Source organism: Nelumbo lutea, chromosome 6 (assembly GCF_056320005.1).
Source record: "Nelumbo lutea isolate HS-2025 chromosome 6, American lotus-T2T, whole genome shotgun sequence".
Lineage (NCBI taxonomy): Eukaryota > Viridiplantae > Streptophyta > Magnoliopsida > Proteales > Nelumbonaceae > Nelumbo > Nelumbo lutea.
Genome location: NC_142689.1, coordinates 62552536 through 62570710, shown reverse-complemented (window position 1 = coordinate 62570710; position 18175 = coordinate 62552536). Strand labels below are relative to the sequence as shown.

At 38.9% G+C, this 18175-nt stretch overlaps 1 protein-coding gene across 6 annotated transcripts in view; it reads left to right on the top strand.

Annotated features, from left to right (window-relative positions):
- LOC148849210 (uncharacterized) overlaps positions 1-18175 on the top strand; it is a 115263-nt gene that overhangs the window by 22368 nt on the left and 74720 nt on the right. For 5 of the 6 annotated variants that reach the window (XM_088948377.1, XM_088948378.1, XM_088948376.1 and 2 more), the window contains 4 exons: positions 6619-6763; positions 6848-6916; positions 7034-7079; positions 8743-9224. In XM_088948377.1, the coding sequence (XP_088804503.1) occupies positions 6619-6763; positions 6848-6916; positions 7034-7079; positions 8743-9224 (742 nt within the window). The remainder of the gene's footprint in view (positions 1-6618; positions 6764-6847; positions 6917-7033; positions 7080-8742; positions 9225-18175) is intronic. The other variant, XM_088948379.1, reaches the window with a different exon arrangement.

The following is an 18175-nucleotide window of genomic DNA, read 5'->3' as shown; positions in this document are numbered from 1 at the left end:
CCCAGGTATGGTTCTTATGCAAAGCATCTAGTTCAACCATCACAGCATCCCTCCATTCAGTTTTAGATAGGGCTTCTGGTACAGACCTGGGTATCACATGGGAAGAAACAAAAGCAAGAAAAGAGTAATAGGTAGGGGATAGAAGGCTATAGGACAAGTGTTTAGAGATACAATGGGCTGTACACTTCTGCTTGCCTTTGTGAAGGGTAATAGGAAGATCAAGGTTTGGGAAGGAAGTAGATGGGTCAGAGGTAGGCTGACCTGTTACCTCGGTAATGATGGTAAGAGCAAGAGACTCTTCTGTAGGAGTGGAAACAACTTGCCCATGCCTGAATCTGTGTATTTGGTACCACCTTTGGAGAACAGGATGTGAGGGAATTATAGGAGGATGAGATGGAGGAAGAGCAGGAACACTTGAGGTGGTCACAGTGGGAGAAGAGGACAACTCAGCAGATGACTCAAAAGGAACAAGAAGAGGAATTGTTGGAGACATAGCAAAGGGCTCCTCAGATTGCTCTCCCTCAGGAGGAATACTAAAGAAAGGAGTAGACTCAGCAAATGTAACATCTCAGAGACAAAGCAGGTGCCATTGACTGGATCAAAACAACAATATCCTTTCTGTGTGGAGGCATATCCTAGAAAAACACACTTATGTGCCTTATGTTCAAACTTGGAGAGGAAGGGAGAAGATATCCTTATCCAGAAAGAGAAGGCTAAAGGGGGTTTAGAAATTCAGAACCCGAGAAGGCATACGGTTAATAAAAAAGGTAGTAGTAAGGACAACATCTCCCCAAAATTTAATAGGAACATGGGATGCAAAAAGTAGGGATCTGGCAACCTCAACCACGTGACGGCTCTTCCTTTCCGTCACACCATTCTGCTGTGGAGTGTAAGAACAAGAACTTTGTTGAATAACCCCAAAAGTTTCAAGGTAGGATGAAGGTTCTTCTCAAAATACTCCTTAGCATTATTAGAATAGAATATTTTGATCTGGGTATTAAACCGGGTAGGGATAAGTTCATGAAATTTTTGCACAATAGTCGGTACTTCATCCTGAGATCTCATGAGATAAATTCAAGTGTAACGAGAATAATCATCAATAAAAATGATAAAGTATTGGTAACCCCCTATATTAGGAAAATGATATGGCCCCCATACGTCAGAGTGCACAATATGAAAATGATAAATGGATCTTTTATTGCTTACTGAATAAGACTGTCTACAATGCTTTGCAAGTTCACAAGATTCACAATGACGACTCGATCAAGACACTCCCTTAAACATTTTGGGAAACAAATGGCTCAAAGCAGAAAAAGGCCAAAAATGACATAACATGACTCTTTCAACTGAGTCTGACAAAACTGACTCCAGGGCTACTCCATGAGGTGGTCAAAGACTCGTATCAGGTGTGTCCAACAAGTATATTCCATTTGCCTCATGGCCACTCCCAATCATCCTCTGAGATTTCAGGTCCTGACAAACACAATGAGTAGGAAAGAAGGTTATGCTACAGTTCATGGATTTAGTTAAGCTACTAATAGATAAATGATTGGTATTAAGTTTGGGGACATGAAGAACAGAGGATAAAACAAGGGTGTCAGAGGTTTTGATATCCCCCTTGTCAGAGGTGGGAGCAAGAGACCCATGAGCAAGGGATATTTTCTCTTTACTAGAGAGAAGGTGATATGAACAAAAAAGGTTAGACAAGCTGGTCATATGGTTTGATGCACCAGAATCAATAATCCAGGTGATTTTATGATTATGTGAAATAGAAGCTGGGTTTGCAGAAGCATGGATACCCGAGTGAACAAATGTGGATGATGATGATGTGTTGCCTAAAGAATGGATGTAGAGACAGTGGCTTCCAAGTGATTCAACAACCTTCCATACTTTTCAAATTCTGCCTTCATTGCTGCCAATTGTTCCATGGATGACTTTTCTTCACTCTCCTTATTCTCTCCTTTGGGCATTTTGGCAACATTAGTAATCTTAGGCTTTCCTATCTGACTAGTCTTCTTAAAATTGCATCTTAAACCCATCCGTTAGAAGATCTGGATGAAGCTTCCAACAAGTGTCCTTAGTATGCCTCGATTTCTTGTAGTATTCACATATCAACTCTTTCTTCTTAATTGGACCCTTCGGCTTAATTCAAACATGTGCAAAGTGTTCTGTAGGTGGACTCTATAACTAAACTTGCCGCCTACTCTTTTCACTATTTACCATAGCATATGCATGGGCAAGAGTTACCTCATCCTTGGCCAGAATATTCTGACTAATAATGTCAAAATCAGGGTTGAGTCCTGTAAGAAACTCAAACATCTTGTTTCGTTCCACCAATTTCCTAAAAGTCTCTGCATCTTTTGCACTCTCCCATACAACTATCTCCATAACATCAATTTCCTGCCATAGTGATTTCAGCATAGAGTAGTAAATTGCCACACTCTTCTCCCCTTGTCTTAGATTTTTCACATCACTCTTCAACTTATAGGCTCTTGCGACATTCAACTTTTGTGGATAGGTTTCCATAACACTATCCTAGATCTCCTTGGCCAAAGACATCCAAAGATAATGCTGACTTATATGGGGTTGCATATAGTTGACCAACCATCATATTATTGTATAATTTTCCTGCATCCATTTCTCAAATGCAGGGTCTGTTTCTTTGGGTATAATTGTGGTCACACCAATTTTCCTATATAATTGTGGTCACACCAATCAAAATAGAATCTACCGAGCCAGGCCCGGATACCGGCATTTGCTTGAACTCACTTCCATATTGTTCCATTGATCAAACAAAAATAAAATAACTAGAATTTTGTCCTTTATAAACCTGAGAAGGCATATGGTTAATCAAAAAGGTAGTACTAAGGACAACATCTCCCCAAAATTTAATAGGAACATGGGATGCAAAAAGTAGGAATGTGGCAACCTCAACCAGATGACGGCTCTTCCTTTCCGTCACTCCATTCTATTGTGGAGTGTAAGAACAAGAATTTTGTTGAATAACCCCAAAGTTTTCAAGGTAGGATGAAAGTTCTTATCAAAATACTCCTTAGCATTATTAGAATAGAATATTTTGATCTGGGTATTAAACTGGGTTCGGACAAGTTCATGAAATTTTTGCACAATAGTCGGTACTTCATCCTGAGATCTCATGAGATAAATCCAAGTGTAACGAGAATAATCATTAATAAAAAGGATAAAGTACTTGTAACACCTATAGTAGGCAAATGATATGGCCCCCACGCATCAGAGTGCACAATATGAAAAGGATAAATGGATTTTTTATTGTTTACTGAATAAGACTGTCTACAATGCTTTGCAAGTTCACAAGATTCACAATGACGACTCGATCAAGGCACTCCCTTAAACATTTTGGGAAACAAATGGCTCAAAGCAGAAAAAGGCCAAAAATGACATAAAATGACTCTATCAACTGAGTCTGACAAAATTGACTCCCAGGCTACTCCATGAGGTGGTCAAAGATTCATATCAGGTGTGTCCAGCAAGTATATTCCATTCACTTCATGGCTACTCCCAATCATCCTCTGAGATTTCAGGTCCTGACAAACACAATGAGTAGGAAAGAAGGTTATGCTACAGTTCATGGATTTAGTTAAGCTGCTAACAGATAAATGATTGGTAATAAGTTTGGGGACATGAAGAACAGAGGATAAAACAAGGGTGTCAGAGGTTTTGATATCCCCCTTGCTAGAGGTGGGAGCAAGAGACCCATGAGCAGGGGATATTTTCTCTTTACCAGAGAGAAGGTGATATGGACAAAAAAGGTTAGACAAGCTGGTCATATGTTCTGATGCACCAGAATCAATAATCCAAGGGATTTTATGATTACATGAAATAGAAGCTTGGTTTGCAGAACATGGATACTCGAGTGACCCGAGTGAGCAAATGCGGATGATGATGATGTGTTGCCTGAAGGATGGACGTAGAGACAGTGGCTTCCAAGTGATTCAACAACCTTCTATGCTTTTCAAATTCTGCCTTCATTGTTGCCAACTGTACCATGGATGACTTTTCTTCACTCTCCTTATTCTCTCCTTCGAGCATTTTGGCAACATTAGTAATCTTAGGCTTTCCTATCTGACTAGTCTTCTTAAAATTGCATCTTAAACCCATCCGTTAGAAGATCTGGATGAAGCTTCCAACAAGTGTCCTTAGTATGCCTCGATTTCTTGCAGTATTCACATATCAACTCTTTCTTCTTAATTGGACCCTTCGGCTTAATTCAAACATGTGCAAAGTGTTCTGTAGGTGGACTCTATAACTAAACTTGCCGCCTACTCTTTTCACTGTTTACCATAGCATATGCATGGGCAAGAGTTACCTCATCCTTGGCCAGAATATTCTGACTAATAATGTCAAAATCAGGGTTGAGTCCTGTAAGAAACTCAAACATCTTGTTTCGTTCCACCAATTTCCTAAAAGTCTCTGCATCTTTTGCACTCTCCCATACAACTATCTCCATAACATCAATTTCCTGCCATAGTGATTTCAGCATAGAGTAGTAAATTGCCACACTCTTCTCCCCTTGTCTTAGATTTTTCACATCACTCTTCAACTTATAGGCTCTTGCGACATTCAACTTTTGTGGATAAGTTTCCATAACACTATCCTAGATCTCCTTGGCCAAAGACATCCAAAGATAATGTTGACTTATATGGGGCTGCATATAGTTGACCAACCATCATATTATTGTATAATTTTCCTGCATCCATTTCTCAAATGCAGGGTCTGTTTCTTTGGGTTTCACCTTAATGCTTGTAAGATACCCTAATTTACCTCTACTACAGACAAATCCGTATAGACTGTGCCCAAACTAGGTAAATGGTTCCATCTAACTTAATTGTGGTCACACCAATCAAAACAGAATCTACCGAGCCAGGCCCGGATACCGGCATTTGCTTGAACTCACTTCCATATTGTTCCATTGATCAAACAAAAATAAAATAACTAGAATTTTGTTCTTTATAAACTTACTTGAAGTCAAAATAGTACCCAAATATTTGAAAACTAGGGTTTCACTGTGCCCGGCTGTCGGAGAGAAAGAGAGAAGTTGCAGTTGCTCCTACCAGAGCTTCCTAATCTCTTTTAGGACTGAATTACACTCTTTTAGAAATCAAAATACACCTCCCAAGCACTGAGCACCACACCAAAAGCTTCTCCTTTACTTGTAACTTCGAAACTCTCTAATCGGCTAGGGTTTTGGGCAAAAAAAAAAAAATTACAGCATCACTTCTTGGCAGTTTTTGGCCAGACTTCAACTCTCCAAACCCTCTACCAACTAGCCAAAAGGTCCTTTGAACTATAGAGAACCTATCTCTCGATACACTCTCCTAATCAAAGGGTGTATGGGAAAAGAGAAAAAAGAAAAAAAAAAGGGAAAAAAGAAACATGCTCTAATACCTAGAAGTGAATCAGTCCTCTCAAATTGATATAAATATGATTAAAATTAGAGAGAAAAGTTGAAGAAAAGGTGATGACAGCAGTACAAAGGAAGAAGATGGAGAAAAGAAGAGGAAGAAGAAGAAGGGCTCGCCAATCTCCTCTCTCCCCTCTCTAATCCTTTTGTTAATCTTCATTCATTAAGTTAATTACAAGTATGCCCTTAAGTGGGTGTCCCATTAACAAACAAATAAATAACACACTACAAAACTAAAAGAATAGATACTAGGGCCCATTCGGTCCATTCTCTCTACACGCTCCTATCAGAGATTCCAAAACTCTATTCAACACAAATCGCCCTTAATGAAAATCAAAAGGCTTCCCTTTGTTCCCCAAGTGCTAGCTTCAAAGTGTCTCTAGGACTTGTAACAAGGTTTCTCCAATTATCTAGGGTTTTTGGAAAAAATCTCCAAGAACCTACCTTGGGCTCAACTAAGGATGAAAATCTCCACAAACCTCTCTACAAACCCTCAAACTGGGCTACATAATCTGCTAATTAATCAGCCAACCAGTTCACTATACACATTATGTATGGGCCATGAAAGGGGAAAGATGTTGAAGGTGAGAACCTGCTCTGATACCCAGTTGTAAAATACACCTGCAATAAATCAGAAAAATAGAAAGAAAAAAGAAGATAAAGTTCTGCAAAAGTTTGTGGAAGGAGATGAGAGAAGAAGAGAAAGGAAGAAAGAAAAGAAGAGTTCAATCCTCTCTCTCATCCCCAATGATATCTTTTATTGTTTTAACTCTAATCTGAGTACAATTTCCCTGAATGCCCTTAATGGGGCGGCCAGAACTAAAGAACTAATAAAAAAGAGCAAAACAGGCCCATAACTGGAAACATAACATAAAACATAACTTAAATGAAATGAAGAGACTAAGGCCCATTTGGCTTATTCTCACTATAGGCATTTAGAAATATTTAACAAGCACATGATAGTCACATGAGAATCTTTTTAAAGTTAAAGGGAAAGTATTGGAATCTAAAAGTTCAAGAGGTCTTTGTTGTAAATGAAAGTTCTGGGAGCTAGGTGTCACTACCCCCAAAGTATAGGCTGGTAGTCTGTAATTTAGCCTGTAAAGTTCATAAGTTTACATATTCATCACTTGATCTTCCATTATTTTTTCTGATATTTTGGACCATAATGAGTGCAGATATAGAAACTTTGAGCGTCTGCATCGACACCTTAAGGGCATACCAAATTATACACTACATTTGCCCCCAAAACGATACCTTTCATCAAGTACTAATGATTCTATTGTTCATCAACGCTGCATTAAGCTTGACAAATATTTGCAGGTATAAATTTTGTTGCCAGGCACATTTCCTTTTTTAAGTGTTTATTCCAATTATTTTTCTTTTGTCTCATGTTTCATTCCTTAGGATCTTTTGTCAATAGCCAATGTTGCTGAGCAGCACGAAGTGTGGGATTTCTTAAGTGCTTCCTCAAAGGTGTATATCTTCTTGACATAGAGTTCTATTTGTTTACATGGATATGCATCAAAACTTATTTGTTTCTTATGAAGCCAAATAATAGTTGGAATAATGACTATCTTTTCACTTTTGAAGAATTATTCTTTTGGGAAATCTACCTCGGTAATGAGAGAGTTGGCAGGTATTTGGTTCTTCTTTTTTACCTCATTTTGGATTTCATGTGAGTGGTGGTCTATGGTTGCTGGAAAACATATTATGCTTTGTCATTTCAGTTCATCATGCATGCATATATGCTTGTGAAGAAAAAAGGTGTGCCAGGGGGTGCAGGGTGGATGGGTATGGACCAAGAGATGAGATAAATTCTAGGTCATTATCTGGAACTAAAATTTCTTTTCATGGATTATTATAAGCGGTGTTGTGGTAGAACAAATATTTGTTGCATAATTTCTTTGGTTAGTTTTTTTTTTTCTTTTTCTTTTTGGAAAAAAATGTCATATTAAACACAAACTATGCCAGTTTACAGGGCTAACAGGTTCTCCTAAATGAGCTATGTGCTGATCCAGATTGATGAAAATGAAAGTAATCAAATGTTTTTGCATCAGATATCATCAGTTTGTCATATTTCTCTGTGCTGGTTTCAATGAATCAAAATCCAACAAACTAATTGGCATCAGCACTAGTTTCTTAAGTTAGGTACTAGGAGTAGGCTAAGAGGGGTTAGGACTAAACTTTATGTGTAGTTGCAGTTGCCACCCAGTGGTTTCCCACTTGCAGTTTGCTGATGACACCTTTTTTTGTGATTCACTTTCTTGTGTATCGCATTTCAAGTTCTTCGTGTTTATTATTTCATTTGCAGCATCTTTCTTCATTATTTCAGAAGTGAAATCCCTAAATAGATCCATTGATTTCCTCTATTACTCTACTCGGATCTGAAAATTTTCTTCCCTTATATGGCCTAAATTTCTGAAATTATAAGATAATCCCTTTCCTTTGCTAAATCAATCTCAAACCTAATCCAAACAAATAGATGGCTTATATGCCTCAACATACAAGATAAACTGAAATCACAGAATAATCCCTATGCAAACCTAGAATCACACCATAATCTCCTGATGTATAACAAGATTGCAGAAACAGGAACACCCTTACATCTCCAACATCTTCCTTGAAAGAAAACCCAGATACTACTGGCTGTACATCTGCTGACATAATCAGGCCATACAGATTATGTCAGCCAACCTTTTCTGATAAACTAGATTTAGGGAAAGACTTCTGATGCATTTGCTCTCATACCAAGTTCAAAACAGTGCTTTGAAAGGCATGGGAGGTGTGCCTCCAGGAGAGGCGCCCCCAAAATGCCCTGAGGTGTATGCCAGAAGTGCTGATGCCTTTGAGCCATATGCTTCATACGCCTTTTGCATGTGTGCTAGAGGCATATGCCTCAAAAAAAATGACAGAAAGAAAAAAGAAAAGAAAGGTAAGTGAGAAAAAGAAAGAAAGAGAAGAAAAAAAAGAGAGAACAAAGAAAATAAAAGGGAAGGGGAAGGAAAGAAAGGGGAAATAAAGTATGGGCTGTTGCCCCAGAGCCCCCCACCCCCCCAAAAATAACCCTATATTTTGACATTATCTACTATGTATCACATCCTAGTCTGCCAAACCGTAGTTAACAGTCTAGCTGTCAATCTTTAACTGATTATCTTACTGATAAACTTCTTGATAATCTACCTTATGCATTTCTAGCATTTATTAATTTGTTTATGTTTTATGTGATAAATCCTATATTTACTCAACTGTGGTTGGAATTCTAGATTATGAACCTTAATGCTTTTATTTTTGTGCAACAGTTAATGTGAATGATGCTATGGATGAAATTGTGCACCAGTTTAAAGGGGTTTCAGATGGTCTAATGCACATTGTTGATTCATCTTCATCACCGGCTTCTCCTTTAACTGAAAGTAGGAATATGTCCTTGAATGTGGATGATATAAATAAACATTTTTCAAACAGACACAGTTCAAACTACAATCACATGGAAACATCACATTGCTTATCTGATAATGAGGAAAGTGCCAAAAGCATAGGCCATGACCACGAGGAAATAGATTATAAGTCAGAAGTTAACGTGTGGCATTCAGACAATGAATTGAGCTCAAAAAGCTCCCAACTTCGAGTAACGCAGCATTATGAGGACGCTAGGGGATTAAGTCCTGAAAGAAGCCAAAGTTCAGATGTGAAATCTGAAAGCTTTGGGCCAGATGGATACCATATAGCTCAGACTTCAGTAACCTTTGATTCTGTAGAGGATCTTGTTGGACTACAAGACAAGGTACTTGTGTATTTATCAAGTCAGTTTGTACTTTTTCTGTTTTAATCCTTACAAACATCATGATAGATAGACATAAAAGGGCAACCCAGTGCATGAGGCTCCCACCAATGTGGGATCTGGGAAGAGATAGATGTATGCAGCCTTACCCCTCCCCTGTACATACAAAGAGGCTGTTTCCAAGTCTTATGATGCATGACACATCTAGAAGCCCTCTCTGAATTCTTCCTAAAACTCATCATGTATAAACGTCAATTTGAACTTTACAGTTTGTGACTCTTGTAATCTACAGATAGGGTCACCAATTATTTTTCTTTTATTTCTTTCTAGTAGTTTGTTTTTGTTGTGAGACATAATATGTTAGTGGGCTTAAATGTTGTATTGGTTAGTAGTGGGCCTGGGACTTATACATTATGTGTTTCTTTTGTTTTTCTCAGCTCACCTAATAAGGGGCTTTTATGTAATTTTCTTCTCTATTAAACCTTAATTTAAATTTCTGGGTAGAGCAGGAGAGAAACTGCCACCCAATCTCAAAACATCTTAGACTGTTCCATTCTTCTCTTCTTCATTCTTCCTCACCAGACTATATGGTATCAGAGCACTTGAAGCTTTCTCTTCAAGAATCGGAGCCTCTTCTCTTTTTTTCTTGCTATTCTTCTCTGTCTTCACGTCCAACCTAGGATTCTAGACTGTTTGTGGGCTCCTAGAGCACCTGTTCTTCCTCTAGGGTCTCTCCTTGGAAGAGAAACCAAGGAAACCCTAAGAAATTTTGTTTATGCCCTGATAGGGCAAGAAAAGGAGCAGTCCACAGATTGCTAGTGTGACCTGAGTTCAGGTCTAGGATTTTACAGCAAAGGGGAGCTAGCTGAAATTCTGTTACAACAAGAAGTATAATCTTCTAGAGGTTTCTACTTCAGAAATTTATTAGTTTGCAACGTTTTCATCTTTTTGAATCTTGAGGAACTGTTTTTCCTTGGGCTATTCCTAGTTTTGGGTTTTTCAGAAGGTAAGCTGTATTCTCCCTTGCTATATTTGTTTCTTTGGTATTTTTATCTTGTGTTCTTGGGTGTGACATTTGGTATCTGCTGTCAAGAATGTCTATAACTAGTGAGGTTTCATCAAAGGAAAACAAGTTGAGAGATATACTTCCTGTTTTTGACAGCCCTACCTTTCAAATTACCAACATTAAGTTGGATGAATTCAACTATGCTGAATGGGCCATTTCAGCTAAGCTTGCTATTATCAGTAGAGGAAGCAAGGACACATTAATGGACAGGTCACTGTGCTAAAGGCTGATCAATCAAAGTATAAATCTTTGTGTAGGGAGAATACCACAGTGATGTCTTGGCTTCTCCAATCTATGACACCCAAAATTGCAAGAACAGTACAGCATTATAGCATATCATATAAAATATGGGACAAGCTTCAAAAAACCTATGGACAGAGAAAGAATTTTGCTTGGGTGTATAGGCTGAACCAGGACATTGCAGCTATGAACCTAGGAGACCTCTTTGTGGCCACCTACTTTGCAACTCTGGAGGGTCTTTTGGAGGAACTTGATCACCATCTGGTTTTAGACTGGGAGAACACCAAAGGTAGAGAAAATCATGATAAACAGATTGAGGAAGATCAGATATTTAAGTTTCTTGTAGGGCTAAATCCCTCCTTTGAGAGCATTCGTTCCCAAATCTTAGGGAGTGTGAGCATCGGGAAAACGACTCACTTGGGCTGGAAATGGAGTCGCCACCCATCAAATTAGGAAATGGAGGTGATGGGACCTCCGAGAATGGTATCAAAATCATTGTGGTTCAATAGCGACTCTAGTAGCCTAAGGCACCAGCTAACTAGTCCAGGTAAGACTTGGATGGGAGAGGGAAGGGGTTAGGCACTGTTTTCTCACAAGAATAGGGAGAGAGAAGAGAGAGGAGAGAAGAGAAGGGGAAGAAAGATGTGTGAGAGTCAAAAAGTTAGGCTGGCGGCGCCCAACTTCTCTTTTATAATAATATGATGTAACAAATAAAAAAAGAAATTACAAGTAGGTCCCTGGTAGCCTACCTTAAAAATAAAAACTTAAATAAAAGAAAAGAACATGCTGACAACAATCTAACAACAGAAATAAAACACTTCAATCCAACAACACTCCCCCTCAAGTTGGGCTGAATATATTTATCATGCCCAACTTGTCACACAGTTCATTGTGCCGCAAGTATGGAAGCCCTTTTGTGAGAACATCAGCAAGTTGCTCCTTGGATTTGACATAAGGAGTACAAATTTCTCCCTTTTTGAATTTTTCTCTTATGAAGTGCTTGTCCACTTCAATGTGCTTGGGCCTATCATGTAGGACAGGATTGCTAGAAATGTTGATAGATGCCTTATTGTCACAATGGAGGGACATAGAATTGTGAACAGTAACCCTAAGTTCCCCTAAAAGGTTCTTCAACCAAAGAACTTTAGCTACCCCTTGTGCCATAGCCCTATACTCCGCTATGACACTTGACCTTGCAACTACACTTTGTTTCTTACTTCTCCAGGCCACTAGATTTCCTCCTACAAAAGTATAGTACCCGCTTGTGAACTTTCTATCATTCACAACACCTACCCAGTCAACATCTGTATAGATTTCCACTCTCAGATGAATATGTTTGCTGAATAGCAACCCTGTTCCTGGATACTTCTTCAAATACCTAAGAATCCTATTTGCTGCCTCCATGTGTGGTCTCTTAGGGGAATGCATGAATTGTCTTAGGACCCAAATTGAATAAGCAATGTCTGAACGTGTCATGGACAAATAAAGAAACCTTCCCACTAACCTTTGAAACTGTTTCACATCTTCCAGTTGTTCACCATCACAATCTCCTAGTTTATGATCAACATCCATAGGGGTATCAATTGGTTTTACACCTAACTTGCTTGTGTCCTGTAACAGGTCTAGGATATACTTTCTCTGAGAAATGAAGATGCCCCTTTTTGAGTGGGCAACTTCAATTCCTAGAAATTACTATAGGGGACCCAAATATTTCACTTCAAATTGAGAGGCAAGGAATTCCTTCAACTTTTGTATTTTTGTGCTCCAGTTTCCTGTAATGATGACATCATCCACATACACTATCGACGTAGCCACTTGTTCCTGACATCTCTTCACAAAGAGAGTGTGATCGGATTGACATTGTTTGAACCCTACTTGCTGAACCGCCATATGAAATTTACTAAACCATGGAGGGACTTTCTTAGCTTGCACACCTTATTTTTACTTCATTTAACATAGAAACCTAGGGGTTGAACCATGTACACCTCCCCTTCTAGATCACCATTTAAAGAAACATTCTATATATCTAGTTGATGCAATTCCCAGTCAAGGTTTGCAACTGATGATAAAAGAACTCGAATTGAGTTCACCTTAGCTATTGGAGCAAACGTCTCATCATAGTCAACACCATAGACTTGAGTGTATCCTTTAGCTACTATCCTTACTTTGTACCTTTCAACTATCCCGTCTGCCTTGTGTTTCACTGTAAACACCCACTTAAACTCCATTAGGTCTTTCCCTTTTGGAAGATCCACCAACTTCCATGTTTGATTCTTATGGAGGGCATTAATCTCCTCCTTCATAGCATCTGTCCATTCAGGATATTTTAAAGCCTCTTCCACATTTTTGTGTATGGGGATGCTATCAACTGCAGATAGGTAGGCACAGTGAGAGGGGGAAATGTGGTCATAGGTGATGTAATCAGTACTATATGCCATTGAGGGGCATTCTTGTCTTTTACCTTTCTTTTATTATGTTTTGGTCATCCTACTATTTAAATCAAAAGTTGGTGCTGCCAGAAAAGACTTTTTTTGGTTCTCATGCTTTTTGCCTCTTTCTTCTTCTTCTTCTTCTTCTTCTCTTTCCTTGCTGAAAACATGGTATCAGAGCGGGTCGGTGCTCTGTAAATTTCCTCACTGCATCGGTTGAAGGATTGCTTTGTTCATTCTGGACTGAGAATGAAGGAAACAAACTCATTCTGGACCTGATAACTGTTCGCCTTTTTTTTTTCTTTCATCTGCTCTGGGCTGAAAATAAACTTAAGTGATTCCAGAAGTTGTTGATGATTGGTTGATTCTTCCTAAGAGGTCGACTGTTCTTTTTTGTTGTTTTTTCTTTCTTTGTGTTGGACTGGTAAACCCAGAATTCTCTCGGATTGAACAGAGAGACCTTTTTTGAACCATTTTTTTTGGTTCTTGGTGTAGATACCAAGAATAGGTTAAGGTTTGCCCCAACCGAATGATATAAGGTGGGTTTAACCCCTTCTTTGTAGGTCGGATGATCTAGAAACCAAGTTTCTTGTGAGAAATTTTATAGGTCATGAGTGATCTGATTTGGCTGACTGGTACGACAGTAGTTGACTGATGTTTGTGGCTAATATTAGCCTTGGAGGGATCTGTTACACCTGTGAGAATGTTCAGGTGACTAGCATAACAGCAGAATACTGATTGTTGTGGCTTAATATTAGCCTTGGAGACCTATTTGACCTCTTAAAGTGTGTTTCTACATGAACTAAAATTGTGTTCTGATTGTTAATCACTCAGAGTGAGGGATGTGAATTTCTCTTTGTGGTGTGTATCGACTGAAATCATGAATACTAAAGATTGTGCAACTTCAGGAACCACCATGAATCAAGATGGAACGAGTAGTGGTCATGACTCCATGAATTTCCCAATGACTATTACCCTGTTGGATGGTAGGAATTACCTGGCGTGGTCTAAGGAGATGTGACTGTATATCACAACTAGGGGTAAGGTAGGATATATTAATGTGAAAATAAAGGAACCTAGTGCTGGTATTGATGAATACGATAAGTGGGACCAAGAGAATTACATGATTATGTCTTGGCTTTTGACATCCATGTTACCATCCGTCAAACAAAATTTTATGTGGACCGAGACAGCAAAAGAAATATGGGACCAAGCACAAACAATTTATTTAGAGCAGAGGCATTATGCTAGAATTTATCAACTACAAGAAGAATCTTCGACATGTAAGCAGGGAGAAAGGAGCTTATTGACCTATTATTTGCTCTCACTTCAGTTTGTAAAGAACTAGACTCTATTATCAGAACATTGATTTGGAAAGTGAAAGGGATGCTAAAGCATATAAAAAGTTAGTTTCGCAGCAAATGGTGTTTGCTTTCCTTCTAGGTTTGAATCCTGTGTATGAATCTATTCGTGTTCAGATTTTTGGCAAAAAGGATCTTCTGTCTGTCCAAGAGGTTTATGCACTTGTTCAGTCTGAAAAGAGTAGGAAGTCTGCCATGAAGAATCCTCCGGAGGGGGAGACTATTGCTCTTGCTATGAGGGGTAACATTGGGGCACCAAGAAAAGGGGTAAATCAGAAAAAAGACAGATGATAAAGACAAATTGTAGTGTACTCATTGCCAAAAATCTAGGCACACCCGTGAAACCTGTTGGGAATTGAATGGGAAACCAAAATGGGCACAGGAATTGGTTAACTTAGCATCTCATGAACATCAGAGTGCTTCTCAAGGTTGTTTCCCTTGTTCTGACCCAAAGGAAGATATTATCAATTCCTTCCGTAACCACTTAGAGCAATATGGTAGGGCTCTCCACAATGATGATTTTGGACCCACACCTTCTACTTCTTTTGCCTCCTCTTCAGGTAATTCTGCCTCAGCTTTCCATATGTCTGCTAATAACCCGAAATCCCCATGGATTATTGATTCTAGTGCATCCAACTACATGATTGGTAAGTCAACCTTGTTGCAAACATATTCTCTTCTCTCTAGAAGAGATAAAGTGAGGTTAGCAGATGGATCTTTCTCCTCCATTGCTGGTTAAGGATCTATATGTTTGCCTTTTGGCCTCTCCTTATCTAATGTCCTGTTGGAAAGGGATGACGAGGATTATTCCTTGTGGAATCCGAGTTAGAATCTTTCCTGTTTTTTTAGTTATTTATTTTCTTATTTAGGCTGTGATTTAGTTTCCTTTTTTTTCTTTAGGCTAAATTAGCGGGTTAGTTTCCTAGAATAGCTCCTAGGTTGATTATTGGAAGTTGTATATATTTGTACAGATCTTCTTAATGAAAGGAGAACAGAAATCTTCAAACATTTGTTTCTGTTTTCATGGTATCAGAGCCCGCGACGATGTCTGGAACGAGCCATTCTTCATCAACAGTGGACTCGACAGCAGTAGATTCAACCATGAATGCATCGAGATCCCTTGGAACCTCCTTCACCACCTCTGACATAATCCATTCTCTGCAGATTACCCAACACAAATTAAATGGGTCCAATTTTCGTGAATGGTTTCAATCCGTTTTGTTAGTGATTCGAGGAAAAGGAAAAGTGGGTTACCTTACTGGTGAAATCCCTCCTCCAGCGAGCGGTGATGTGAGTTACAAGACATGGGAAGCTGAAAATTCCATTGTCATGGCGTGGTTAATCAATTCCATGGAGCCGCAAATAGGACGTACGTATCTGTTTTACAATAATGCTCACGAAATATGGAAGGCTGTTCAGGAGATGTACTCAGATCTTGGAAACACGTCTCAGTGTTTTGAAATTTGTTCTCTCCTGCGAAACATAAGGCAGGGATCAATGTCAGTAGCAAGGTACTGCAATAGGCTGATTGATCTATGGCAAGAAATGGATTTGTTTTATACAATTCCATGGAAGTGTATTGATGATGGAGTACTGTACAATCAAGTCCTTGAGAAAGATCGAGTATTTGATTTTCTTCAAGGACTCAATAAAGACCTGGATGAAGTACGAGGTCGTATTCTTGGAATCAAACCACTTCCTTCACTTCGTAAGGTGTTCTCTGAGGTTCGACGAGAAGAAAGCAGGAGGAAAGTCATGCTGAACCCATCCTCACACGGAATCCTAGAGGAACAATCTCAAGGATCTGCACTTGCATCTACTCGGTCTCAACCTCAGAAGAAAAAAGAAAACCACTAGTGGTGTGAACACTGCAAAAAGCCGTATCACACAAAGGAGACTTGCTGGGACATTCATGGAAAACCTCCAGATTGGAAACCACGGAATCAGAGGAAAGGCAACCTTTCAGCTCATGTAGCCGAATTTGCTGAGACAAAGAAGCCTAACACAACAGATTTCACACCGGAACAAATGGAGATTTTAAGGTCTCTTCTTCACCAGCAACAGATTTCTGAGGCATCAGGTTCTACACATACAGCAACAATTGCACAAGGTAATATCTCATCATCTCTATTATCACGAAAAGATGATCTCAATGACTGGATTGTTGACATCGATGAATCAGATCATATGACAGGACATCATACAACTTTTTTGAATTATTAAAAATGTGATGGTGAGATAAGAGTCTCTGTGGAAAATGGGAATACAATAATTGTGGCTGGAGTTGGAGATGTTTTTTACCAAGGACTTTATTTGAAATCTGTTCTTCATGTTCCGAGTTTAAGATATAATCTCCTTTCTGTTAGTAAGTTAACTAAGGATCAAAATTGTAAAGTAACATTTCTTTGTGTTGTAAGTTTCAGGATCCGTCTTTGGGGAAGATGATTGGCAATGCTGAAGAACGACATGGTCTCTACTATCTCACTGATTCTTCTCCAAGGCCAAAACCACATCTATCTCTTTTTGCCTCCAGTTCGTTGAATTTAGATGTAATTCTATGGCACAAACGCTTAGGACATCCTAGTTTTCAATATTTGAAACATTTGTATCCAAACTTATTTCTCAATAAAGATCCTTCTTCTTTCCATTGTGAGTCATGTATTCTTGCGAAACAGTCTAGAAAAAATTATCCTATTCACAATTACAAACCTTCCAAACTTTTCCATGATATTTGGGGAGCATCACGGGTTATGGATTTAACAGGCAAGAGATGGTTCATCACCTTCATAGATGACCATACTTGTGCTTGCTGGGTCTATCTCTTGAAGAACAAATCTGATGCCGGGTATGTGTTTCAACAGTTCCATAAAATTATAAAGAATGTGTTCCAATGCAACATTCACATACTCCACACAGATAATGGAGGAGAGTACTTTGCACAGATTCTTGGAGATTACCTCATTCAAAAGGGAATATTTCATCAAAGCTCATGTACATCTACCCCACAACAAAATGGGGTTGCAGAACAAAAAAATCGTCATTTGTTGGAGGTAGCTCGACCACTCATGTTTGCTAGTGCTGTTCCACATCATTTTTGGGGAGAATCTGTATTAACTGTTGCTTATTTAATCAATAGACTTCCATCAAAACCCCTCAAATTCCGTACACCAGTCAGTTGTCTCCAAAAAGAATTCCCTCATATTCGTTTACTCAACTCTCTCCCACCAAAAATATTTGGGTGTTCTGTGTTTGTTCATAATACCAGTCCTACTCGAGGAAAACTTGATCCAAAGGCCATCAAATGTATCTTCATAGGATACTCTCCCACTAAAAAAGGATATAAATTTTACAATCCTGTCACAAAAAAAATTCTATGTATCTTATGATGTTACATTCCTGGAAGCTCAATCCTTCTATTCCCATGATTCTCTTCAGGGGGAGAACTTAATTGAAGATAATCATTGGGATCCTTCGATGTCTCTTCCTGTGTCTTTGCCCCAGTCTCCATCAGTGTCCACTTTACCATCCTCTGAGTCTCCACCATTACCCCTACCAGATGCAACCACAGGTCTCGGTCAAGGGGGAGAATCAGTCCAACAACAAAGTGAACTAATTGTTTACTCAAGGAGACCCCATGTTACTCAGCAAAACCAATCATCGGAACCTATGGTGGATTCACCACAAGATTCACAAAGAGGTGCTGTTACAATTGATGATTTGGATGTTCCCATTGCTATAAGAAAGGGGGTAAGATCTTGTATTCAACATTCGATTTCAAATCATTTGTCATATTGCCATTTATCTAACACTCACAGGGCATTTGTATCTCAACTTGATAATGTAACAATTCTTGCAAAT